Raw genomic sequence first — 27,372 nt, 5'->3', positions numbered from 1 at the left:
TACAGGGAACTATTAATTCCAAAAGCACAAATATCCACCGGGCTGAAGGTGCTCAGCTAGGCACCATGGGAAATACAAAGAAAGGTAAGACATAGCAGTGCCCTGCCTTCAAGAGCTCAGAATCTAGAAGTACAAGCATACCTTGGTTTTATTGCGATTCACTTTATTATACTTCACAGATGTTGTATGTTTCACGAATTGAAGGCAAGACCCTCCACGAGCAAAAAGATTATGATTCACTTGATTGTGTTCCTCACTTTATTACAGTGGTCTGGAACCAAACCCGCAATATATCTGAGGTCTGCCTGTATAGAGGAGTGCATACATTTTTGCAATGCATGGCATGTAACATAAATACCACAAGAGATAGGAGACATAGTGCTTAAAGAAAGGCACAAGCGGGCCGGCCGAGTGGCTCAGTTGGTTAAGAGCTCGCTCAAAGGTTTGAGCTCTGAGCAACAGCGGTTCGAGTCCAGCCTGAGCTGAGCTGCCGCTGAGCTGCCAACAGGTGGCAGGATGGCTCAGCTAAAAAAAATAAAATTAAATAAAAAAAAGAAAGGCACAAGCTTCCCATTCAAGGGATATAGTCAAAGTTCATCAAAGTGGGGGTGTCGCTGGATGATGGGCAAAATTGGGGCAGACTGGTGGCTGGGGGAGAAGCAGTCCAGGTGCAGGAAGCAGTAATCCTCAAGAAGAGAGAAACATGTCACTCAAGCTCTGTAAAAACAGGTAATCTATTTTTGGCCAGAATTTAGGAAACTAGGAAAGAAGGACTAGAAAATTAGGCTGGAAGCCAATTGTCTAGTCCCCTGAAAACAGCTAAGAACTTTCTAGTTAACATTAGAGAGGACAAGGAGCTGCTGCTCTACATCTTTGAGTAGGAGAGTAAAGCGATAAAAATGGTGCTAAAGTAAAGTTGTATTTAAAAGACCACTACCTGGGCCGGCCAAGTGGCTCAGTTGGTTAAGATCCCGCTCAAGAGTTTGAGCTCTTGATAAACAGCGTTTCGATTCCCAGCCCGAGCTGAGCAGCCGCTGAACTGCCAACAAGTGGCAGGATGGCTCAGCTTAAAATAATTTAAATAATAATAATAATAGTAATAATAATAATAAAAATAATAAAAGACCAGTATCTGGCCAAAGAAAGCAGAATGAGTTAGAATGACAGAGACTACAAGCTGTGAATGTTATAGTAATAATCGAAAATAGAGGGGCTGTATTTCAATTGTGGTGTGAGGACTGATGAGGTGGGAAGGTTTGAGGACGGGAGCTTTAACAATGGTTTCTGGTGTCTCACAGATCTCAGAAGTCTTTGAAATGAGAAGCAGCAACACCAATCAATATATTATACTGAAAGTGTTATCAGTGAAGAAAATGCCAGATGAAAATGTCCTGCTCTCCCAGGATTCTCCTTTTTAATGCAGAGTAATTTTGTCAACTGATTACATGTTTTAAATTCAAATGGAAATTTCTAGCCTAGGCTGAGACTTTAATTGTATATCCTGAGCCAGGTGTTCAGCTCCTAATACTTATCTGCAAATGTGGCATTTCAGAAGACTGTTTTGCTTTGGCTGATGTGGTCGGGCTTGGCTTTCAAGAGACTTCACTTAGCTTTCCTGACTGGCCAAATCACACTCCTTGAATGAAGTTTTCTCCAGGTGTAAGGTTCATAGAGCCTTTCTTAGTGGCCACAGCACTCATTCTCCATCTTCAGCCTTGCTTATAGAAAAAGGTACAGGGACCCTCTATAATCTAAGATGTAAATAAGGTTACAAGAGTTCATCTGATGTACAGCTGAAACTAATTTTAAAAATATGTTTATTTCACAATAAAAAATATATATAAATAAATAAAATACATAAATAAAAGAATTCATCTGAGAACAGAATCCAAACCCCTACCCCTTATAGGCATACAAACACAATCAAATGCAGACAACTTGGCTGTGAACTTCCTACACATTTCATGTGGGGCTTTTCAGACACCGTCTTTGCTATGCTGCAAAAAATAAGTCAGAGGGCCAGAAGAGCTGCATCAAGTTCAAAGATGGAATAACTCCAAAAACATTCTAGAAGTGGGAATAGGAAGGATTTACTCTCTAACAGATTTGCTGTTTATCAGTTCTATAACCAGGGGGCTAATGGGACCCTAGATCCCCATCTACCTCTTTCAGAGGTTCCTGGCTCTTCTTACCGTCTCTCTTACTAGATACATCATTTCCAGTTGCTAAGAGGGTGCCTCTGAAATGAGCTTTAAAATCTGTCTCCCAGGCCCGCCGAGTGGCTCAGGTGGTTAAGAGCCTGCCCAGGAGCGCGAGCTCTGAGCAACAGGGCCGCCGGTTCGATTCCCACATGGGCCAGTGACCCTGCACCGCCCCCCCCCCCGAGTTGAGCTGCCGCTGAGCTGCCAACAGGTGGCAGGATGGCTCAGTTGGTGAGAGCACGTGCTCCTAACAAGGCTGCCGGTTTGCATGGTGGGCTATGCCCACCTGCAACTAAAAAATAAAATAAAATCTGTCACCCAGCACTTAGGGTGACTCAGCTGACATTTTTCTCAGGACCCACTGGCCTTAAGCGTCTCCCGTCCCCAGCCTTCCAAAACGTCTGGCTTGGAGTGAAAGCCCACCTTTGAATTCAATAGCCCCTGCAGGGCACATTTCCTGAGAGACCCCAATGAGACCTGCCAAGAGAGGGCTCAAGAGGAGTGCTTTGAAAGCCGCTCCAATCAGCTTCTGTCTGCTCATTTGTGGTCAGAGCAGATACAGATGGCAGGTTAGGAATGAAGAAGGGTAGCAAGGAGGAAGGCAGTGGCCTCCAGTTGGGGGCAGCTTGCAGGCTGGCGGGAGAGCCAGGCCAGGCAGGGGCAGCTCCCTAAAGATGGAGACTAGTGAGTGCCCAAGCTGGCAAACCCAAGATTCTGCGGGTGGCTGTGCACTGGGCAGCAAGCTACACTATACAAGGGTAGAAGCTGAGAGAAAGAAAGGAGAACTGAGGGCAGGGTAAGGGAGGGTTGGAGGTCAGATGGAAAAAGAGGCCCCCTTGGCTGAAAACAGCTCCACCAGGTTGATGTACAGGAATGATGTACAGAGATGCCTCCCCATTCAGACTACGGTGCCTCTAACTTCTCAACTTCTCTCCCACAGTGGCTCCTTGTCCAATACTAACTTCCCCTTCCCCTCCAGGTTCATTTTAACCTGACTTCCGCTAAAGAGAGTGGGGGGCCCTTAACACGCCATGGGAATGCCACTTGCCTGGCACTGTAGATAAAGTCTCCTTTCCAGTTTGCCCTGAATCAGTTCCTACCAAACAGTTTAAATGTGCAAGAGTCAGCTCAAAACACAAATGTTCCTGTTTATCGCTTTACACATTTGTTTGACTCATTCATCTGGGGATGTGCAGAGAATTTCCAGCAGCCATCCATCCTTACATCTCCCAAGAACACTATCTGGGAACCCCCTATCCCCCACTTCCCCACTCCCCCTCCCCCCGCCTTCTTCCAGAACTCAGTAGGTTTCTCAGATCCCAGATTTCAACTGCCCAAGGTGTTGAACGCAAAGCCAAATATTTCCACGCCCTATAGTCCACGTCAAACACTTTCCCATTAACACTAAGTTAACATGCACTAATGGATTTCTTCTCCATTCTGGGGAGAGAGAGGCGCATTCATGTTGCCCTGCTCCCCTGAAGCTCTTTGCTAACCTATGACTCCCCGATGAGCGACTTAGCTGCAGCGTTTTAAAGGTCATCTCCAAAGAAGTTTTTGCCAACACTAAGAGAGCCTTAATAAACACCAAAGTCCCCTTAGAATCAGCAGTTCTCAACCTTCCTAATGCCGCAACCCCTTAATACAGTTCCTCATGTTGTGGTGAACCCCAACCATAAAATTATTTTCGTTGCTACTCTATAACTGGAATTTTGCTACTGTTATGAATCGTACTGTAAATATCTTTTTTTTCTGATGGTCTTAGGCGACCCCTGTGAAAAGGTCGTTGGACCCCCAAAGCGGTCCCGACCCACAGGTTGAGAACCCCGGCCTTAGATGCTAAAGACCACGCCCCCAACAAGAAGCCACACCCTCTAGCGCAGCAGAGCCGCTCCTAAGCAGAACAGCGTGTGTAGCCCTCTTTCCCTCGGGCTAACCGAGCGCATGCCACATGTCACCACTCTCAGCTGGCACCTCTCTCCCGGAGGCGCAGACTTTCTCAGAATCCCCAGCAGGGGGGGTTGGGGGAAGCGGGAGAGGCCCTGCGTGTAGTGTCCGCAAGAATCACTCCACCGTGCCCCGCAGCCTCGGGGTGGTCTGGGACCTCGAGAGGGAGGGGATAGGGGATCCTTCCAGGACAAGCTGCCATGCCCCTGGGCCCTGGCCCTGAGCAACCAACCGTGTGAGAAGCAAAACTTTGGGTGGTAAGAAAATTAGCCCGCGACCAAACTTCGCCGAGTAGCCTCCTGCGCCGACGTGGTCCAGCTTGGACCCCTGGAACCCCAGACGCAAAAGGTACTAGGGCTCCCCGCCCCGCGAAGATGCAGGGCGCCTGGCGAGGAATTGAAAGCAGGCTCTCCCCTCCGAGTGCCCAGACGTGAGCCCCGCTCTGCGTCACCCCCCTCCCCGGGGTGGCGAAATACGAGTTCCGCGAAAACAAAGGGCGCCCCCCGCACCTCCCTCTGTCCAAACGGAGGGTCCCCGGTACCCAGCTGGGGAAGCTGTCCCGCCTACAGCCCTACCTGGGAAGCCTCGACTCGGCGGGACCCGCAGCAGCAACAGCAGCACGGGGGGTAGCAGCAGCGCCAGCCACAGTGCGGGACTCCCCATGGCGTGCGGGCGCTCCTCTCGGCCCCACGGTGCAGCGCGCTTCCCGGGGCGGGAGGAGACGCACCAGGCCAAGGGGGCTGCGCAGCTGGCTGCCAGGGCTGAGCTGGAAAACTCCTCCTCTCGCCTCTCTCCCTCCCTCCCGACTGGGGCCAGCCCTCCTTCCTCCGCCTCCCCCAACTCTGGCGCGACTCCGGGCTCCCATCCACCCCTTCCTTTTATGCTAGCGCTTCTTCAGGCAAGGGGGCTGAGCCCCCCAGGGCTAGAGCGCGCCAGGGGCGTGCCCTAGCAAGCCAGATTACCCTCAAGTGTCTTTTCTCTTTTCCAATTAATCCTCTTACCTGAATGCATACACACACTGGTGGCCCAACTACCTTCCAGATTTCCGGCCCCGAGCACAATGTCATCTGGGCAGAAAGCTGTAAGAGTAACACAGAAAGAGATGAGGCAACGGAGCGGGTCCTGAGTGGCCCAGTGCAGACGGTTAATTATGATGGCCACCTTCGCTGGTTTGACCCTATTAACAACGTAAAAAAACGTCCAAAGCTGGAGATAATTTTTATGAGTTTATTTGAGACAAACTGACCATAATTGCCAGGAAACAAGTTCTCAACGGATTGAGAAAATGCTCCAGAGAATGGCAGTTTTGCAGCTTATGTTATACATTAGAATAAAAGATGTAAGGGGGGTTATATGAAATCCCTTGGTGGTAGATTAAGGGGGCGGGAGAAAGCAAAGGGGGAAATCTCTAGAATCAGATAAAAAGGCAAAATAGAGAAACACATACTTTTACATTGGTGGGTATGGGGTAGTTAACATTTACAGCACATAGAGATGGTATTTGGGGGGAACAAGATAAAGATGAGGGGTTCTGGGGCCTGTGGCTCTGGTGCTGGCGGTTGTGCCTTGAGGGGTTGAGAAAAGATTACTCTGCAAAAAGATGATAGACAGACTCCCTTAAGGTAAACACTGACCTTTGTCAAGGAAGCTACAGGCTCAGGACGTGACTACCTGCCCTGACCCACTTTTAGTTAGGAATTTTTCTGTTCAGACCATCCTATGTGGTTACCTTTGGTCTCTGAGTTTGTGAGGCCCACCATATTGGCCTCCCCTGAGCTTGCCAGGTTTAGTATGTGGCCCCCTTTGCACCCACATCCCTCACGACCATGCCCATTTTATCCAAAAAGAAATGCTTAATGGGCAGAGCAGGGATTTGAACTTAAGTGTCTGGTTCTGCCAGCACCAACGTCCACACTACAGCATTTATTTCTCTTTTGTAAAGGAATGAATCAAGGGCTGGACTGGGTGGGTGCCTGCTGCGCTGTGGCTGGGAATGGGGCTTGAGAGTCTCTTTCCAGGGTCGGCTGATGGGCGAGCACAAGGCAAAGTGCCTTGTCTCATCCACAGCTCGAGAATCCAGCTGTTGTTTCCTGCAACCAGATTTCCCCATTTCCTGGGTTGTTCTCACCCATCCCAAGGACACCACCACTGGCTTGGAGCCTCCACCCTGTTTTGTGGCATCAGGATAGGGTTTCTAGGGTGCTTGCAGTTTGGATCTGGTTTCGTCGAGGCTTTCTAAAATGGGTGTTTTTGTAAACCCTTAAGGCAGAACCTCGCCCCTTTCCTGCCTCACCCCTTTCCTGTCTGAAGGAGATCTTAGCTAAGGCAAATTCCAACCAGGGCTGCTGCATTAATGATGAGACAGGGGGATTGCAATGGCGGCACTAAATCTTCTATTTTGAGATTTGGATCTCTGGTATTGTAAAGGTGATATTCAGTATATCAATAATGTAATTAAACTTAAGTTTGCAGTTTGATCCATCCTGATATTCAGCTGTTTCCTCTTTGTTTCTCCTCCCACTGATGAACTGAAGAACTCTGTTTATTCTTTCTGACAAGGCCACCTATACCTCATTAATGAACAAACATCCTCACCTGAAAAGAGCAGCTTCTTTAATCCTCAGGCGACCAGGACATCTGGACCCCCATCACAACTCCCTAGCAGTTTTTCACCGATGACTTTCTGATAGTAAGATTTAAGATAACATTGAGACAGACCTGAGGCTTCATGAGACCCCAGGAAACGACTTCTCAACTATTAGCCCCAAGACCTGCTTTCCTTTGTTCTTTCCCATTTACCCGCCTATAAAACCTCTTAATCATTTTTGGCTTGAAGAAAGTGGAGTTTTTTTTAGACATTAGTCTGCCATCTTCCCTAGGTGCCAGCATATAGAATAAAGGACACTTTTCTCCTGACTCTAGTTTTTGGGCTCTTCGGGTGGCAAGTGGCACCGAACCTGAGTTCGGTAATGGTATAATTCGATTTAACAAGTGTAATTTAGCTTGGGACTTTTTGAAATCTCTTTTCTTTATTTTGCCCCCTTTCCGGCCAGGCCCGGATGGCTGCTTGCTGTACATTTCCTATGCATACCAGTCTCGATGGTTCTGTTTACTTCAGCCCAATCTGGCCCTGTGACTTCCGAGAGGTTTTGCATCTGTATGGGATCCTCTCCAGGCTCCAACTTAAATCTACATAACATATGCAAAGGTGCTATAACCAGTTTAACCGCTTCCCTCACCCCAATGGACTAAATCCGAACTCAATAGAAAATCCCCTTACAGGCCCAAGCAATTTACATCCTGATTAGAAAATGTAAAACTTGAGGCGAAACAAAGACTTGATGCAGTAGTTTCCAGCAGACTGCCCAGCCAACCCTTCTCTGACTTTAATAAATCTTCCTTCTGTATTTCTACCTGACTTGTGAATTTCTTTACCCACAAGCGAGCAGCCACAACAATTAGGTTGTGCAGTTTGGGTATTGCACAAATGTGCCTGGGGGAAGGGGCAAGTGAGAGAATAAATCCAGCCGCCTCTGGGTTTGTGGAGCCCTGTGCCTTAGCAGGGGCCACATCCGTTGTGGAAGAGTTCCTTTTCTCTTTCTCCCAGCAGTCTGGCCCTTTAGCTAGGCTAAGGGCCCTGGGAACATCCATCAGAATGTTTTCAAATACTTTTATCTGGAGGGCGTGCCCGTTTCCCACTTCTCACAAAAGCTCCTAACTTGAACTTCCATCTTATCCTCTCCAGTGCTTCTAGGGCTTTTCTCCCTCTCCTGTGGGTGTCTCCACGGCTGCTACCTCTTCAAGAAGCCAATGGCCCTTCAATAACCCTCAAGAAAATGCTTCATCTATGGTCTCCATCAGACCAGACACTCCAGGGAGTGGTTTTGAATCCTATTCACACACAAGGGGAGTGGGGTCTGGGGGGAGGGTTTCATGAAAATAACATGCAGGCTGGACTCCAGACCAAGGAAACTAGGATCTTTAGGGATGTGGCCTGGAGTTTAACCAGCTGCATATTTTTGTTTCCCCATGCACAGCGGTGCAGATTTAGAATGGGATAAATCCTAGGCCAGGGTTTCTCAGCCTAGGCACTGTTAATATTGGGGGCTCAACACTGCTTTGTTGGAGAGGGTGGCTACCCTGGGCACTGAAGGATGGTTAGTAGCATCTCTGGCCTCTATGCAACAGATGCCAATAGCAACCCCTTATTTTCCAAGTTGTGACAATCAAAAAATGTCTCCAGACATTGTCAAATGTCCTCTAGGGGAAAATTTGCTGCCAACTGAGAACCATTGTTCTAGGCCCATGAGCAAAGGTTAACAGGAACCCCAAATTCCAGGTCCAGGTTGTGTGCTCAGTGGCCTTTCTTTCCTATATCACCTCTGAAGCAAGCTTGCCTCACAAAAACCAACATAACTTCTCTTACTGGCTCTCCCCTAGCCCGAGTCTGGCTGAAATACAGGAAACACCACTGTTGGCATTATGTTACTCTCTTTGCTACCTTAGAGCAGTCTCATCAGATTTATTATTAATTATTACTATTATTGTTGTTATTCCAGGCCTCTCTCTCATAGAAAGGATAAGAGCAGAGGAAAGGTGATGGAGAGAGATTATCAGTTCATCCCACAATATCTTGGTAGACAGGATGGTTAAGTAGATTCATAATCTGTCAAACTACTGACCCCAGAAGATGGGACCATGAGTTGATAGAAACAGGAAGAGAAGTCACTCAGGGAATGTCACAGAGCTACGATCCCATTCCTGTTCTACTTGACATAACTATTAATAAATTGGGGGGAAAAAGACGTTGGCATGTGACACAAAGATAAGCAGGCAAGAAATGGGTTCCAAACATCTCTGTAGGCAGGAGTGCTGTACTGCCACTGACCGGTCAATAAGGGTATGTATGATGTCTTGCATTAGACCTCAAAAACCAACCACACAGATACAGAGTAGGGGAAATGTGGTTTTACAGTAGTACCTGTGAGAGGGCAGCCTAGTAGCCTACAAGCTAAGAAAGACTTCCCAGGTACCTCAGGGCCGTGCTGACAGTGCCTGTTCTATCCTCTGCAGCATTCCTGAGTTCTGGGTAAAATGCCAGAAGTGAGGAGAAGGGAACACAGACATCAAAGTCTAGCAGTGGCAGTGGAGGTGACTTTCCACTCTGTGCCACGTGGACAAAGTTGGATTAAACACCACAGTCTCTAAAATGACCCAAGGTGGAGAAAGAAGGAACAGGATTCCCAGGATTCCCCCCCACTCACTTCCTTGAGCTTTTCAGATCAGAGATGGTAATGAGGGATTACCTGCAGGGGAGATTTTCCCAGAGCATCAGACAAAGCCCTTCCCTCCAGGTGCCCCTAATCTTCCCATGCCCCCTCATTCTTCCACCCTTTCAAACCGAGTCTTCTCTTTCTACCTCCTTTCAGAGTCAATGGCCTGAAGTTTAAGGGGAAAACTGGTGGCTCACTGTTCCTTGGGAAATAGGTTGGCATTTCCCAAAGTCGAGGTGACACTCAGGAGTTATGCAGCCTAGGGCACTGCTGCTCAAACTATCTCTGGTAAAGGACTACTATTTTAAATTTTCCAATTCATCACTGGTCAATGCTTTTGTAAAATTAATAAACATTACTCACTAGGAAAAATAAAATGGAAAAAAGTCAGAGAGCAGCACAGGTCCAGGGACCATACTTTGAGTAGTGCCATTATCATGGATTTAGTCTTTGACATACTACACCGATACAAACTACAGACTATATGAGACTCTCCAGGTTTCCAAGAACTTGAGACGAGAATGACAAGGAGATTTGACCACAGTCTATTGGAATCATGCTGAATGAATGCCAGAAGGGTAGGGTGAGTTGGGCTGGTACTTTTGCTCACTGGTATAAATTAAAAATCTAGATCTGAGAGGGTTAAGGTAGGAATGCTCAAGGTCAAGATCAAAAAAAGCTAAGGATAGTCCAAGAATGGTATTTGTTTACAATCCCATGGCTTAAAGAGATTTCCTCTCTTTCCAGGATGAATATTCAGAATGAAACAATCCAAGCTCTAGGGGATGAAAACATTCTGTATCATAACAGAAAGGGACTATTTTTACTCTAAATATTCAAAGAAAATCATCTCTTTTATGAAGATAATAAGCTACAAAAAAGGAAAAGTAATTTTAGAAAATATTAATTTGGTGTATTCAGTAAAAGAGTCAAGGAAAATGCTTTTATAAAGTAGGAATAGGAGGTGATACGATTAATTGAGAAATGCAGGCAGACATCAGAGATATTGCAGGTTCAGTTCCTGACCACTGCAATACAGTGAGTTGTATCATTTGCTCATGGAGAGTCTTGCCTTTAATTTGTAGAAAATGCCACATCTGTGAAGCACAATAAAATGCAGTGCAAGAAAACAAGGTATGCCTGTGTAAGAATGCAAAAATGCACAACTTGTGGTTTCAATTGCCACATGCTTGGAAGTCATCGTCCTTATCTTGACAACAAGGAAAAGCTGGCAAACAGAAAAATCACTTTTCTCTGACCCAACAAAGAACTGAGTTTTCAGGGCAAACAGCCATCCATCACTACCTGCAAAGAGAGGCATCTCCAGGAAGTCGCAGCCAAGGTCTGCTTTCCTAAAGCAGAAGGCATTCAGGGGCATACACTGGTAGAAGCACTTAAATGGCAATTTAGAAAATTGCTGGAATCTAAGTCTAGACTAATATGAGAGTGAGAAACTCCTAGGGGCTAATGTCATAGCAGCACCTGACCCCAGCTGTGGGCTTTACGTCCAAGAACCCTACCAGGTTTTCATGATAAAGGCCCAAAGTAAAGACCCTTTTGCTGTGGCAGGAAGAAAGGAAGAGTAATTACTCTGAAATATGCTCAGAGACTTCTCCATTAAAAAGAACTACTCTAGGGGCAGATAGTTAGCTCAGCTGGTTAGAGAGCAGTGCATAACACCAAGGTTGCCGGTTCGATCCCCACATGGCCACTGAGATGCACCCTCCACAACTAGATTGAAACAACTACATGACTTGGAGTTGATGGGTCCTGGAAAAACACACTGTTCCCCAATAAAAAATAAAATAAAAAATAATTATTCTACAAGGGGGAAGATTTCACCAGGGCCTTAGCTCACCTCGAGAAGGGCATTTTCCTTACTTGTCTTGATGATGAATTCCCAGAAAAATATCATTTGGGGAACTGCTCCTGTGGTTTTGGAGGGGGCCTGCCAACCACAATCACTCCAAATCTTGGTCATAAGTGTGGTTGCATGAATCAGGCTGGGTCAATAGTAGAACTTTGCCCCCAAGCCACTGTAATTAGAGGGGTAAGCATGGGTCTGAGGCAGGTCAATCAGAGGCTTGCTCAGAGATGTTTGAAACAGGGGCTGGTTGAAAGAACCCCTCTTCCTCTTTTGTTAGGCATTGTATGGATGTGACAGAAGAAATGCTAGTTTTGAGTGGGGCTCACAACAGGAGAAGACTGCAGTATGTCTAGGCTTCTGTGCAAGCTGCTCTGCCACTTGAACCCTGTGATCCAGGCGATGTGCTGGTGCTCAAAGTGGCAGCGGTAGACAGAGATGCATTTTGAAGTCTTTGGCAGGCCCCTATAGGCGAGGCAAAACCTGAGCCTTAGAATTTTGTAGCAAACCCCTGCCATCATTTGTGGATAATTACTCTCCTTTTCAGAAACAACATTTGGCTTGCCAGTGGGCCTGAATAGAGACCAAACACTCAACCACGGGCCACCATTTTGCCATGTAACCTGAGCTGCCCATCACGAACTGAGTGTTGTCCAACTGGCCAAGCCATAAAGTTGGGTGTGCATAACAGCACTCCATCATCAAAGGAAAGGATACACACATAATCAGGCTTGAGCAGGCCCCGAAGGCACAAATAAGTTGCACGAGGAAGTGGCCCAAATGCCCATGGCCCCTACTTCTGCTACATTGCTTTCTCTCTTCCAGCCCAGATCCCTGGCCTGATGGAGCATTCTCTATGACCAGTTGACTAAAGAAGAAAAGCCTCAGACGTGGTTTACAGATAGTTCCGCATGGCATGCGGGCACCACCTGAAAGCAGAGAGTGGTAGCACTATAGCCCTACCCTATGACAGCACTGAAGGGAAGCTGTGAGGGGAAAACCTCCCAGGAGGAAGGGCTTTGAATAGTCTACCTGGTTGGTTACTTGCATAGACACACTGGCTATGGGTTTTCCTTCTCTGCCCACATGCTTCTGCCAAAGTTACCATTCATGGTCTTATAGAATACCTTATCCACCATCGTGGTATTCCACACAGTGTTGTTTCCAATCAACGAACTCACTTCAAGCAAATTAAGTGAGGCAATGGACCTATGATCATGAAATTCACTGGTCTTACCATGTTCCCCACCATCCTGAAGCAGGTTAGTAGAAGTAGAGTGGCCTTTTGAAGACAGTTATGGCACCAACTAAGTGGTAAGGTCCTCCTGGATGCTGTATATGCTTTTGAGTCAGCATCAAAGATATGGTGCTATTTCTCCCCTAGTCAGTATTCATAGATCCACGAGTACAGCGGTGAAAATGGGAGTGTCACTGTTCACGATAGCCTCATGTAATCTATTAGCAAGATGTTACTTCCCATCCCTGGGATGCATAGGTTCCACTGGTCTAGAGGTCTTAGTTCCAAAAGGAAGAATGCTTTCACCAAAGACCCAACAATGATTCCACTGAAATGGAAGTTGAGGCTGCTGCCTGGACACTCTGGGTGCCTCATGACACTGAATGAACAGGCAGAGATGGAGGTAACTGTCTGGCTTGGGTGATTAATTTTATCAGAGAGAAATAGTGCCGCTACTACCACTCAATGAGGGTAAGAATGAGACTATCTGGAAAGCAGAAAATCCTTAAGGCTGGCCTCTTAATACTCCCATGTCCTAGAATTAAAGACAACAGAAAACTACAACAACCCAATTCAGGCAGGGCTGCTAATATCCCAGAGCCTTCAAGAATGAAAATTTGGGGGCCAGGCGAGTGGCTCAGTTGGTTAAGAGCACAAGCGCTGAGCAACAGGGTTGCCGGTTCAATTCCCACATGGGCCAGTGAGCTGCGCCCGAGCTGAGCTGCCGCTGAGCTGCCAACAGGTGGCAGGATGGCTCAGTGGACAGAGCATGTGCTTCTAACGACAAGGTTGCTGGTTCGACTCCCGCATGGGATGGTGGACTATGTCCACCTGCAACTAAGATTGAACAGGGCACCTTGAGCTGAGCGGCCGCGAGCTGCCCGGGGTGGGGGGGCCCGATGGCGACTGGACTTGGAGCTGAGCTAGCTGCTCCCTCCACAACTAAGATTGAAGGACAACAACTTGGCTGTTCCCCTTCCCCAGTTCCCCAACACTGTTCCCCTTCCCCAATTCCACCCCCCCACCAAAACAAACCCGAAAATTTGTGTCATTCCACCAAACAAAGAACAATGACCAACAACTGAGGTGCTTGCTGACAGTAAACAGAATATATAATGGTAGAATATGGTAAGAAGGTATTATAAATATCAGCTATGACCATGTCACCATCACAGAGACAGACTGTAATAGATATCTCTTCCTTATTCTAATACAAGTATGTTTATATATATATCAGATAGTTTTGTTTTCTGTTCTTTCTCATCACTTTACCATCTAACACAGATGTATTAATAATGCTTAACTTTATATCTCAGTATTTAAGTTATAAGATATCAAAGGAAGTGTGTGAATCAGCTTGGAAAAGAATGAACATCACTAAAGACAAAGAAGGAACTTTGCATTTTCTTCTGGGGAAAGGGTTAGCATTTTTGTGACTTGTATGCAGGATAGTTGTATCATGCTGGGCACAAGAAGGACTTTGGTATTATCTTTATTCAGACACTAAGTATACTTTAAGGAGATGTGTCTGGATGCCAAGTTGACTAGGGGTGGATTTTAATGGCTTTGTAATGTGTCAGCTTGGCTAGGCTCAGCTATATTTCCCAGAATTCATTCTCTTGTTTGCTTCCAGTTAAGATTGGCCACAGGGAGATTCTTGGGGGATTTGGAGGCTGGGAGGGAGGCAGTGGCCATTTTGTAGCTCACACACGGTGCTGATTTGCTGACTTACCTCGTTGGTATGAAGCAGCAGCTGGGCCTGCAAGCGCTCTACCTTCTCCTGATGCTCCTTCAGTTTATTAGACTCCTAGGCCAGGTGTGTGTGTTTAGTTCTGTGACAAAGAGCCCCACTTTGGCTGCACACCCTCATCACCACCAGCAGGAACTAATATGAGTTCCAGTTCTTTCTCAGCGGGCTCCAGCTCATGCTTGTTGGCTCCAGCTTATCCTTGACCTCCCCCCTGCACTTTACATATTTCTTTCCCTACTGCCTGCCCTGGGAACTCCAAACTCCGGCAGAGACTCAGAGACAACAGCCACACGGAAACTGCTTAGCAAGCTCCCACAATTGCATAAGAGCAATTCCCTGTAACAAATCCATATTGGCCTTATGCAGTGTACGTATATCCCCTACTGATTCTGCTTCTCTGGCTGAACTTGGACTGATACAGGTGAGGAGCCAGTATATGGAGAAGATGAGCTTAATTTTGAACATGTTAAGATTGCAATGCAGGTGAAACAATAAGGTGGAGACGCCTAATGCTAAGATAATTTGAAATTCAGAAGGAAAGATGACAAGAGGGGTATAGGTTTGAAATGCTTGCGTGGAGGTGAAAGCTGAAGTCACTGCAGTGGATGAGGTCTTTGAGGACACTGGAGACAAGGGACTAAAAGGGAAAAAAGCATATACAAATCAAACAAAAAAGAAGGGAGGGAAGCCATAGCAAACATCAGCTTCTGGATCTTTACAGGGGACATCTGAATCCCAAGGACATTTTTTTTTGTCAGATAAAACTGGCAATACCTACAAGGGAACATGACCCAGGACTAGAGGCTGACAGAAAATGGAACAAAGTGAGGAAAGATCAGCTAGATCCTGTGACATAATCTCTTTCCCATAAGGACAGAGCCCCAAACTTCAAAGCCCTCACCTTGGGTTGTAACCGTGGTTTGTGGCACTGATCTCTGAGCCTAACAGAGGAACAGAGAAGCAGGAGGCCAGGATACTCCTGAGACAGGAATACCTTGATGTGGTAATGAGGACACATTCTATTTGTATCCCAGAGGCTATGCGTTGGAAAAGGAGTATAACTCGTGGGACTGGGACATTTTTGCATAAAAAACTACATATCCTCAGAGACAAGCTTCCATCGAACTATAATACTATGGTATCTATTTCCCAAAGAAGAACTTAGTCCTTGGCCCAGTGGGGTCCACTCAGGGCCCTGAAGCGGTAGTTCTGGCCCTTTCTCCCTTTATTCCCCATAAGACTCTTGGGCTGCCAACTTTGAAGATGCTGCAACTGGCAGCCCGCAGAAGGCTACATCCCCTGAACTCTCCCCACTCTGTTAATCTTTGCTGATTCTGTTGATATTGGTACATCCTAAGGCCTCTGTTATTTTATCTATTTATTTATTTATTTATTTTAACTGAGCCATCCTGCCACCTGTTGGCAGCTCAGCGACAGCTCAGCTTGGGCTGGGAATCGAACCGGTCACCCTGTTGCTCAGAGCTCACACTCTTGAGTGAGCTCTTAACCAACTGAGCCACTCAGCCGGCCCAGGGCCTCTGTTATTTAGAATGCTGATTCATCCAGAAAGCATCTGCTGGAGGTAACAGTCTTGTCACATGTTTCAAGGCAGAGAAGGATGTGCTGGAGGACAGGGAAAGCTTTCATTCACTCTCTTGTGAGCAACCCAAAGGTCAGCATAAGGACTTACACTAGGAAATGAGTCCTGGAGGCTAAAGAAAGGCTTCCAGCTGCCAGAAGAACAACTAACACACATCTCATGTATGTGCGTGCACAGTATAGGCTGTCTCTCCCTGTGGCTGTGCCCATGCCCTTTCTCCTCTTTTTCTTAAAGATCTCTCTTGGATCCTGAGAATTTCTGGCTCATTGTGAGGTCCTCAAGGAGGCCAGAGCACACGCAAAACCCCTGCTATTTGGCCAGAGTTCTGAGGGCTCCAGCCAAGTACCAAAAAGAAGCCAAGTTTAGAAACAATGAGTTAATAGTCCTTCCTGGGTTATATCATACTGTTAGTGATAACTAATCAAGTGCTTCATTTAGTCAAATCCTATTGGATTTTTTTTTTGTTCCAAGTGCTTTTCAAGGATCAGCCTTTCTCTGACCCTGGTAAATAGCCAAAGAAAAGTTGATGCATGGAAAAGTTATGAGGCTTGCACAAAGGCCCACAAGAGTTGAACTCATCCAAGCTGAATAAAGATTCTGAGCTATCAGCATTGGGATTTTACAGTAATATTTTTCAGGCGGCTGCTTGAAGCGCTCCTGTATTGCTCTGCTCCTTCTCTCTCTATGCCAGAGTGGGTCCAATTTCCGTTTGTCTGGACAGATAAGATATAGGCATTTTCCCCATTTGCCTCATGCTCCTTTCTCTTTAAAAGTAGAATACACAGTGATGTGTCTCTTGTGTGTACAATCTAGTACAACGAAACCCAATGTTTGGAATATCTTATTCTCAAATGAATGCTATTATATGATGGTCATATTATATAGTTTTCCTCCAACTCTTTTTTTACCCTTTCAGAAATGTTCTCTAATCTCTCTGACTCCATCAACCTACTCCAATCTGGGTTGACCCACATTGCTCTTCTCAAATAATTCTTTTTTTTTAAAGATTTTATTGGGGAATTGGGGGCATGGGAACAGTGCTGGGGAATTGGGGGGGAAGGGGAACAGACAAGTTGCTGTCCTTTTGTTCTTCAGTCTAGTTGTGGAGGACGTTGCTTCACTGGCCCAAGCTGGCACCATCGTTGCACTCTTCCCAGGTGAGGCAGATCAGTCACTGGCTTCTGGACGGCCGCTCACGCTGGCTGCCGGCTACACACACGGTAGCTTATGGCAACCCACTGCAGCAGGGCGATGCTCAAATAATTCTTGCTGTCATAACCTGCATGTCATTTGCACCAATAAACATGATTCAGTCCTCATCTTTATACACTTCTCAGAAGCACTCAACGCTAATGACTTCTTGTCACTTCTAGTAACACTAATAATCGGGCGGGGGGGTTGTTTATTTATTTATTTATTTATTTATTTATTTATTTATTTATTTATATATTGGGGAACAGCCATGGTCATTGGCTACACATTGCTTTCATGCTACAATGGCATAGTTGACTCTTTTAGGGAGGGCACAGCTCACAGTGGCCCATGTGGGGATTGAACTGGCAACCTTGGTGTTATCAGCACCACACTCTAACCAACTGAGCTAACCGCTCACCCCCAACACTAATAATCTTTACCTTCCAGGATACCAAACTATCATGCCCTCAACCTCTCTGAATGTTGCTTAGTTTCTTTGACCATCCATCAGTCTCCAGGCAACCATTAAATGTTGAATTCCATGAGAATCTCTATATTCTCTCCCTAGGTGACCTCATTCACACAGAGTTGTAATTACCAGCTAAACACTGAGAACTCATAAATCTGTATCTTTAGGCTCTCCCGTGTGTTCTTAACCCTGCTACATAACTTCTATTGATTGTTCAAATGCATCTCCAACTCCACATATATTGAGTAGATTCAGGACCTCTAAGCTGCAACCTAATTATACGCTAACATTTTTTGTCTCCATAACTGGCACCACTATTCATCCTTGACTCCTTCCATTCTACCCAGACCATCCCTACGTCTAGTTGATTTTCCTCTTTATGCTGCTTCACTTCTGCCACGTTGCTCCATCTTCATTCCACCCACTGGATTCCTATCAAACACTTTCTAAGCTGTGTTCTGCATCTACTCCTGTCTCTCCTGAAACCCCAGTATACTCATCACTTGCTGCAGCCAGAGCGAGCTGTCACTCACCAGCTTAAAACCCTTCGCTTGATTGCAGGTAGATGAAGGAAAAAGATTTTGAGCACAGTATACAAGGTTCTGTTGATTTGCACCATGTCTATCTATCCAGCCTCAACTCTCACCACCCTTCCCATCACTCTCTGTACTGCAGTCACAATGACCTTCTTTTTGTCTGTGCTCTGTTACTTTCTGTCTCAGGATCCTTACACATACTCTTCCTTCTGCTTGTTTTTCCTCCTAGTTATTCTAGGTAACAAATTCTTAGTTTCAGATCTTATGTTAAAAGACGTTTTAGGGAAGCTTTCCCAGACTCCCTAGAGTTTTTTCTTACTTCCATCTCCAGCATCTTAGCCAAGAAGGGGTCGTTCAGGCAACAGATAATAAGGCTTGGAAAACATATAAAGAATGGGGAACAAGGCATAGGTACAAGAAAATACAAAGATATCATCCATAAAACCTAGATCCTGACAGCATAATGGGGCATGAGGATGACATCTTTTTTATAGTAGCCACGACCTTATTTTTGGAATGGCCAAATAAATTAGATGGGACCAATATTCTGGCAAATAGTTTAAGTTATTGATATGGTAGATATGTGTTTTGTGATAGCCCGGTACCCCTTCTGAGTGGAACCCCAATTTATTTCTGGGGAACTACTTCTCCCTATTGTGAAAAATCTGATGGTATGAAAAATTCAAATGGCTTCCTCCCCATCTCTGGACACCCAAGGGGTTTTAGGAGGTAACATCCATCTGATTCTTTCTCATTTTCCCAGCACAGTTAAGGCAGGCACCCTTCCTTGGTCATTTGGACCTCGAATCTAGAACAAGTGACAGAAAAATGACAAAATACTAGGATTTTTTAAAAAACCAATAGCAGCACCTTAGACTGTTCCTGTAGTGCCCACTTCCCTGTGCGCTCCCCCGCCCCTGCTCAAAGCTGCCCTCATTTTCCTTCTTTCCAAATCTTTTTCTTCTGCCTTCCTGCCAATATTTTGCACTCCTGAAATCCAGCTCACTTTCCACAAATATTCAGTCTTTCTCTCTAACAACAGAGCTTGTGAACTTGAGCTAGGCACTCGGATTCCCAGCTCAGGGTGATATTTCAGCCTCTCTTGCAATTTGGTGTGGTCAGGAGACTAAGTTGTGGTCATTGGATGTGAGCAGAAGTAATATATGCTATTTCCAATTTGTCCCCCTACAATGGAAGGTTCATGTGCTCTCCTGAGCCTTTCCCTTTAATCTTCGCTGGGAGATTATGAGAACTGGACTCAAGCCATCATGAGCCATGTAATGGAAGCCCCATGCTGAGGATCACAGAGCAGCTTTACTCGCCTTGGGCTGCGCATTGTTTAAATCGTGATCTGAGAGAGAAACATATACCTTGAATAAGTCACTGAATAGTGGGCCTCTGTTGCAGCATCTTGGCATGTGCCTGAATGATATAGTTTCCAATAAGTTAGTTCTTTTTTTTTAAAGATTTTATTGAGGAATTGGGGGAGGGGAACAGCGTTGGGGAATTGGGGAAGGGGAACAGGCAAGCTGCTGTCCCTTTTGTTCTTCAGTCTAGTTGTGGAGGACGTCACCTCACTGGCCCATATTGGCACCATCATTGTGCTCGTCCTGGGTAAGGCAGTTGTTCGCCGGCCATTGGACGCCAGCTGCTGGCCAGCCCCACTGCAGTCTACGCCATTGCCAGTGACTCACCGCAGCCCAGCTCCAGGTCGAGCTGTTGTTCACCATCTTAGCTGTAGAGGGCGCAGTGTCATTGGCCCTCATGTGGAATCCGAACCGGAGCCCTGATGTTCAGAGCCGGTGTCCCAAGCCAACTCCCAACCAACGCACCACTTGGCCAGCCCCCAATAAGTTAGTTCTTAATTTATGATCAAACTTATCTGATATGCCTAAGAAATTAAGGTGAATATACAAATATTAATAAAATTCAAACTGTGGGTTTTTGTAGTTCAAATATTGGTGGACATGAACTATTTAAACAGTTCTGCAGCCAAGAGAAGCTGCTGCAGACACTGGAATATTTATAGTGCAAGACAGGAAGAGTCATAGTATTTGTGTTTCCATGAGGCTCAGGGACCATTTTCATCTTGGATCCAATCTAGAAATGATTTTTCCTGTCCAAGCCTAACTTGGATAAATCCTCTCCTTCACCAGTGTGGAGCAGAAGTCATAAGGAGGAGAAAACTGAGTTTCCACTGAACAGAGAACAGAGCCACAGCACAGAGCATGTGATCTCATTTCCTGAGTTGTGTGATAAAAGCAATGGGCTTTATGCAGTGTTAGAGGGGACGAACCTGCCTAGTAATATCATGGCTACATCTCAGGACTTTAAAGTCAACTTTGAGCAACTACTCATGTAGACACCGTTTTCTAGAAATTTTCTGAAAGACCCTATGACACAAACATTTACTGACTGTTGCCTGACAGCCGAATTCTATAAACACGTCCCCCTGCATTTAGCCTCTAATCCCATTAGCTATGAGAGAAAAACCTCGGTATGACCGGAGGCAGTAATCTCTCTGAGGGAGTGCCTCGGTATGACCAGAGGCCCATAAGACTCCCTCTGGGGAGTGTCTCAAGGTGTATTGGGACCTGTTGGAATGCTAACAGTTAATCTCCTCTGGGAGGACACAGTAACAAGGTATCCTGGGGCTATGTGGTGGATATGTGACGGCATAGCATATGCTGGAACATAATGGATAGGTTAATGGAAAAGGCTTTGAGGCACAGACCTCAAACGGATGCTAATTTGATTGACAGCAGTTTTACTTCTTTGAAAGTTCTCAATAAAAACCAAGCGTCGACCCGATTCAGTGGCTCAGTCTGACTCTCTGAAGGCTAAGTCCCTTGGTCTCGCACTTAAATCTTACTTCTGTCTCTGTCTCTTTATTCAATCTGCGTCGCCCCTCTCGTGTCCCATTTGCCCTTGCCACGCAGGACGTGACAACTGACCACCAAATATCTATGTGCTCCCCTACATTTCCAGGCATTCTTGCAATTACGTAGAACCATGTGGCTGGTTCTGGCTATGAGAAGTATGATGCATCACTCCTAGGTTTTAGCATTCAAGAGCCAACACGTATAGTTAAAAATCTGGAGAAAGTGGAAGTCTTCTTCTATACTGCTGATGAGAATGTAAAATGGCATAACCAGTTACTTTGCAAAATAGTTTGGAAATTTCTTGGAAAGTTAACCATACACTTACCATATGACCCAGCCATCCCACTCTGAATAATTATGCTGAGTTAATTCAGCCAGATGAAAAAGTACATAATGTATTATTTCATTTATGTGAATTCTAGAAAACTCAAACTATAGTGACAGAAAACATATCAGTGATTGCCTGGGAGAGGGGATGGAAGGAGTGGAAAAGAGGGGTTACAAAGGGGTGATAGATATATTGAGTGTGTCATATCAGAAAGAGAGAGAGCCAAAAAAATGTATAACATTTTAAGAAAGGTAAAAAACTATTAAAATTGTAATACTCAATATATACTGATAACAAAAGATGAATACAAGTCATATATGTACATTTTTGGGCACCCCTGGTATATATGTATATGTATATATATGCATGTATGTATATATAGTACAGTTGTAAAATTATATATTTTAAAATATGTACAGTTTATTACATTTCAATTATAGCTCAATAAATCTATTTTTCAAAGATGAGATTAAGGGTGTAGACCTTAATAAAATTACTCACTTGTATTACTCAGGGAAAATATCTGATTAAGATTATGGTCTTCCCTGGCATCTTTTAGATTCCATCACCATTAAATCAGGAGACACATATGGGATTTAGAAAATAGCAAAAAATGTGCCAGATCTGTTAACTATGTCCCAAAAAGAACTGTGGGTGTGATTGCTACACGGAATTGACTACAGTCATATATTAAGAAATCTAGTACATTTTTATTTTTATTTTTAATGTATAGTTCAGTAGTGTTTAGTATGTTCACAAAGTTGTACAACCTTCACTCCAACTAGATAATTCCAGAAACTTTTCATCACTCCAGTTAGCAATCCTTTCCCATTCTCTCCTCCTCCCAGTCTGTAGAAACCACTAATCTATGTCTATGGATTTGCCTATTCTGGATATTTCATAAAAATAGAATTATATAATCTGTGACCTTTTGTATCTAACTTCTGCCACTTAGCATATGAGTTCGGACAATTAAGTTCGTGAACTTGTTGCAATGATGTTGCTAACCTTTTTTTTATATCAGAGGGATTATTTATTATGAATTTGTACCAACTGGATAAAGAGTTAACCAAGTTTACTATTTGGAAGTGCTGAAAAGGCTGCATGAAAAAGTTAGATGACCTGAACTTTTCGCCAACAAGTCATGGCTCTTGCATCACGACAATGCACCAGCTCACACGGCACTGTCCGTGAGGGAGTTTTTAGCCAGTAAACAAATCACTGTATTGGAACACCCTCCCTACTCACCTGATCTGGCCCCCAATGACTTCCTTCTTTATCCAAAGATCAAGGAAATATTGAAAGGAATACATTTGATGACATTGAGGACATCAAGGGTAATACAACAACAACTCTGATGGCCATTCCAGAAAGAGTTCCAAAATTGCTTTGAAGGGTGGACTAGGCACTGGAATCGGTGCATAGCTTCCCAAGGGGAGTACTTCGAAGGTGACTGTAGTGATATTCAGCAGTGAGCTATGTAGCACTTTTTCTAGGATGGGTTTGTGAACTTAATTGTCAAACCTTGTAGTGCTTTTAAGGTTCACCCACATTGTAGCATGTGTCTCTACTTCATTCCTTTTTATGGCCGAATAATACTTCATTTATTTATCCATTCATGCACTGATAAGTCTAATAAGTTTTTTAAGAGACTTGTACTGCTAGAGAAGCCACAAGCAAAAGCAAAACAAGCCTTTGACTATTCAAGATTAAAAACCAATCTTCTAATTTTAATTTTAATCCCCAATCTTCTAAGGGTAGCTGACAAAACTATATTGACTCAAGGAGGGCATACATGTTCTTCAATAACTATTTCAGATATGGCAAGGAACATAATAGAAAAGGCAGAAGCATCAGAAGGCGGATCCAGGAACCATAAAACAAAGTGGACAGTGGAGTTCCTCCCAGAGAGAAAATCAGGACCTGATTCAGAATGTCCTTCACTCTTTGCATAGGGGGACGGCAATGACGTGCAGAGCAGGGTTTTAACACTGTTACATTCCGGTAACATCTGTGTGTCTCCCTTCTTCCCCTTTCCAAATAGGAGTGTTTATTTTTGCCATCATACATTAAGTGTTTGTTGGAGGGCAGGCCAGATCATTTGTCTTTTATTATTTATTTATTTATTTATTTATTTATAAAGTAAAGTGTATTTGGGTGACAATTGTTAGTAATTTGTCTTTTTTTGTTAGTCTTCTAGACGAGGGGTTGGCAAACTTTTGAGACGGAAGAGCCAATCCTGTCCCTCACAGCAATTTAAAAATTATTTGACAGCCATAAAACAAATAAAATCACCATTATGTGAATAGTATCCTTTAAATGTTTTATAAGTGAAACTATGATGATAGTTTTATTTTCATTTTCAATTTTACTTAAGAGCCACATGTACTTACCCAAAGAGCCGCATGTGGCTTGAGAGCCGCTGTTTGCTGACCCCTGTTCTAGACCAAGAAGAACTGCTCCTGATATGATTACCATGCATCACCCAGAGATGCAGGATTGTGAGCTAGATTCATTGATTAGATGGGACTTTGGTGGTCTCCCTTGGAGAAGGGTGGAGGGTGTTCTATGTGTGGGAGTGTTTTAGAACAGATTTCCTAGAAGTAGAGTCTAAGATTCTTGTTCAAGTGATTTGTTGGGGGCAGTTTTCAGGAAAAAGAAATTTAGGGAAGGAAAGCAGAGCAGGAAGAAAATCTAAGCAAAAGTGTGGTATTGGGTATAGAATAAATTCATTCTGATACTGTGGAGTAGCTCTGGAGCACTAGAGTTAGTCCCATCCTGAAGGAAGGGAGGTTCGCCTTTGGAACTCTATGTCATTCAGTCATTGGCTGAGGTCCACCCCCCAGGGATAGAGGCATCACCTTCTGTTCAGAAAGGCTTCCCTTTGGCCAAGGGCAACTTTCCTGAAGAGGGAGCAGTTGGGGATACGTGCACCTTCTTGAAGAAAGGCATCAAGGTGGAGCAACAACAGCATCTACTACAGGGAAGTTGTACAAAGGGGTATTTGGTGAACAGACGTGTGGACTGTGGCAGACATATACTGCTCATTGAATATATTCCTCCACATTCCCATGTCCCCTTTATAGTTAAACGGAGTCATGTAGCCAAAGGGCTTGAGGAAGTAATATTTGTCATTTTTGAGCCAAAGCATTTCAGAGTTATCCAGTTCCTCTTTTTCTTCTCTCTCAGCAATCATAAAGCCCATGTGTCGAGATGTCAGGCTGTCCATTGGCCAGTGTCCCTGAGTGCTATGTGGATCAGAGCCACCTGCAAAACCCACCTTGTTGATTCGCATTGAATATGTGACATGGAATTTGGAATTAATGATAAGGATTAGACCTTAGGCAATTGTCATTGCTGGTGAGACTGTGTAAAGAGCTGTTGTCTCTGCATATGATGATGTGCCTGACGTCACTGTAGGTAGCAGGGCTAGCAGTCAGAAAAGCAGAGCTGAACGTGAAGAGGGAGAGAGCAAGGACAAACAGAAGCCCACAAGGGCAAACAGGAGCCCACAAGGATAAGAATCTGTGGGCCCAGATGCTGTCCCCTGCTAACAAGGTAAGCCAGCATGTCCACAGCAATGTGTGCACTCTCCAGGATTACCAGGTACCTTCCGCTGATCTTCAGATAACAGTGACTACTTAATTTTTACCTTTTCAAATCTCTTGTGGCCAACCCGAAACCAGAGCCACACAAGGCAATCCTGGGACACAGTTCTGGGTTAGCTAAGTTGACACAGTACAAAGGTAGCATCACTTAAAACAGATCTCAATGCAGATGGCATGCGACACACAGAAGAGGACATAGCAATAGCACCTGAGTAAAAGGAAAGCAAAACAAGATCCAAATGAAGCCCATTTTCTTAGCCACACCTGGCTAAGCGTACTCATTAGTTCCTCAGAGAGGAAAAATGGAAATGAATGTAGGAAATTCATTACAGTGCTCTATACAATTTAAAGCATAGTGGTTAAAAGCACAGGTTTTAGAAAGTCAGAAATCTATTCACAATCTGCGTGTTCTTATGCAAGTTATCTTCTCTGTGACTCACTTCTACATCTGAAAATGGGGATAATAAAATTTTCTCATAGGCTTGTTGTGAAGATATTGAGTTAATAAAGAGAAAGCACTTAGAACAGTGTGTGGTGTATAAATGCTTATTAAATATTAATGTTATACATAATCATGTTTTAACTTTATAATAAAATATATACATGTTGATTCTCCATAAATTTTTAGCTTGTCTTCATAAAGTTCTGGATGAAATGCTTCTTCCATGTGTTATGTGTCTCTGCCTGTTGTTTGTACGCAAGATTCTGGTGTCCATGGGGAAGGTAAAAGGATCAGAAACTACAAATTAGTAGTCACAATATAGTCGCGGGGATATGAAATACGTATGGGGACTATAATCGATAATGTTGTAAAGGTCATGTAGGGTGCCAGATGGGTACTGGACTTATTAGGGAGACCAGTTCATAGACTGTGTAGATGCCTGACCAATGTAATGTACACCTGAGGTTGAAGTAGAATAATATTGAATGCCTACTATAATTAAATATATATACCAGGGGTACCAAAAAATGTATACAAGTGGACACTTTAGTCAACGTTGCTCAAGTAGTAGTTCGCCGTCATCAGAAGTATCTGGACGCTGATGGTAACCACTTTGAGCACCACTTGTATTTGCAGAAGTCAAACATGACTTGTATTCATCTTTTGTTATCGGTATATATTTAGTATTACAAGTTTAATAGTTTCCTTTCTTAAAATGTGTATACATTTTTTTGGCACCACCGCGCGCGCGCGTGTGTGTGTGTGTGTGTGTGTGTGTGTGTGTGTGTGTACAGCATAGGGATTATAGTCAATGGAATTGTAACAGCTATATAAGATGTCAGAGGGGTAGTAGATTGGGGGGGATTATCACTTTGTGAGGGGTGTAAATGTCTAACTATTACATTGCTTTGTACACCTGAAACAAATGAAAAAAAAAGATTCTGGTGTCCAGGATGGGGAAAACCAAGTCTGCAGTCTATCTTGCTGAATGCTTGCCATTCAATAAAGTGTCTGGATCAATACATACCTCATTAACAAAAATTATTACCACTTCTACATATTTGTCTCATCAACATAGGATTTCTAGAAAAATAATACTTACATTCTGTAAATAATCACAGAGAAAGCAAAAACATTCTACTTCAAAAAAAAAACACCTCTTCTAAATTCTGCCCTGTGTGTTCAGTGAAGACTTCTTTTTGGGTAAATGAAGCCAAGGTGTTCCAGCAAGTGCAACTGTGGTTTATCAGACTCAATTCTGGATCTGGGATGATTTTCACTAGAATGTATGCACATGTATGTGTGTATGTGTGTGTGTACATGTGTGTGTGTTCAAGAGGCTGTTATTAAATCAGAGTTTGTATTTAACACATTTTCACAGCTAATTTGGCCGATTCTATTTGTTACTTTAAAACATGCATTAGGGGGCTGGTTGAGTGGCTCAGTTGGTTAAGAGCTCACTCAAGAGTTTGAGCTCTGAGCAACAGCAGTTCGATTCTCAGCCTGAGCTGAGCTGCCGCTGAGCTGCCAACAGGTGGCAGGATGGTTCAGCTAAAAATAAAAAATAAAAATAAAAAAATAAATAAAAAACCCCACAAAAAAACATGCAGGTTTTTTGGGGTAGGCCTGTAGAGCCATGATGGTGTAAGGTGAAACTGGTTAAGGAAGTTTATAATAAAATCACCTCCTTTTTGTAACCTAGGTGTAGCAGAGCCTTACCAATTTCTGTTATCCAAACGAAGTTTTAAGGACATATTAAAAAATCATGGAGTTGCATCTTATAAAAATTTTACAATATATAAAATTATCCATAGCCATAACATGTGCACCGTATGTATTAGCACATACGAGTATGATAATTTGGATGTGGTCAATGGGATGGACATTCAAAGGTACTCCAAGAAGAATGCACACATGGAATATCCCTTATCCCATTCTTTACTTTGCATTGAAGTGCTAAAAATGATTCTACCTATAATAGTACTTCAGTTTGAGAGCAACAGATGACACAAAAAATATCAATTGTTTATAGTTTCTAGTC

The 27,372-nt window shown here is 44.2% G+C and overlaps 1 protein-coding gene across 6 annotated transcripts in view; it reads right to left on the bottom strand.

Moving 5' to 3' along the window:
* The window catches only part of SRPX (sushi repeat containing protein X-linked), a 186,926-nt gene that overhangs the window by 89,897 nt on the left and 69,657 nt on the right, over positions 1 to 27,372 (bottom strand). For 3 of the 6 annotated variants that reach the window (XM_019650231.1, XM_019650246.1, XM_019650242.1), the window contains exon 1: positions 4,724 to 4,933. In XM_019650231.1, coding sequence (XP_019505776.1) covers positions 4,724 to 4,811 — 88 coding nt within the window. In that variant the 5' untranslated portion in view covers positions 4,812 to 4,933. Of the gene's footprint in view, positions 1 to 4,723; positions 4,934 to 5,149; positions 5,228 to 27,372 lie in introns of those variants that run through there. The other 3 variants (XM_019650206.1, XM_019650213.1, XM_019650221.1) reach the window with 2 other exon arrangements.

Source organism: Hipposideros armiger, unplaced genomic scaffold (assembly GCF_001890085.2).
Source record: "Hipposideros armiger isolate ML-2016 unplaced genomic scaffold, ASM189008v1 scaffold_7, whole genome shotgun sequence".
NCBI classification, from domain to species: Eukaryota; Metazoa; Chordata; class Mammalia; order Chiroptera; family Hipposideridae; genus Hipposideros; species Hipposideros armiger.
Note: the sequence above shows the minus strand (reverse complement) of the source record. Positions and strands in the feature narration are given on the sequence as shown.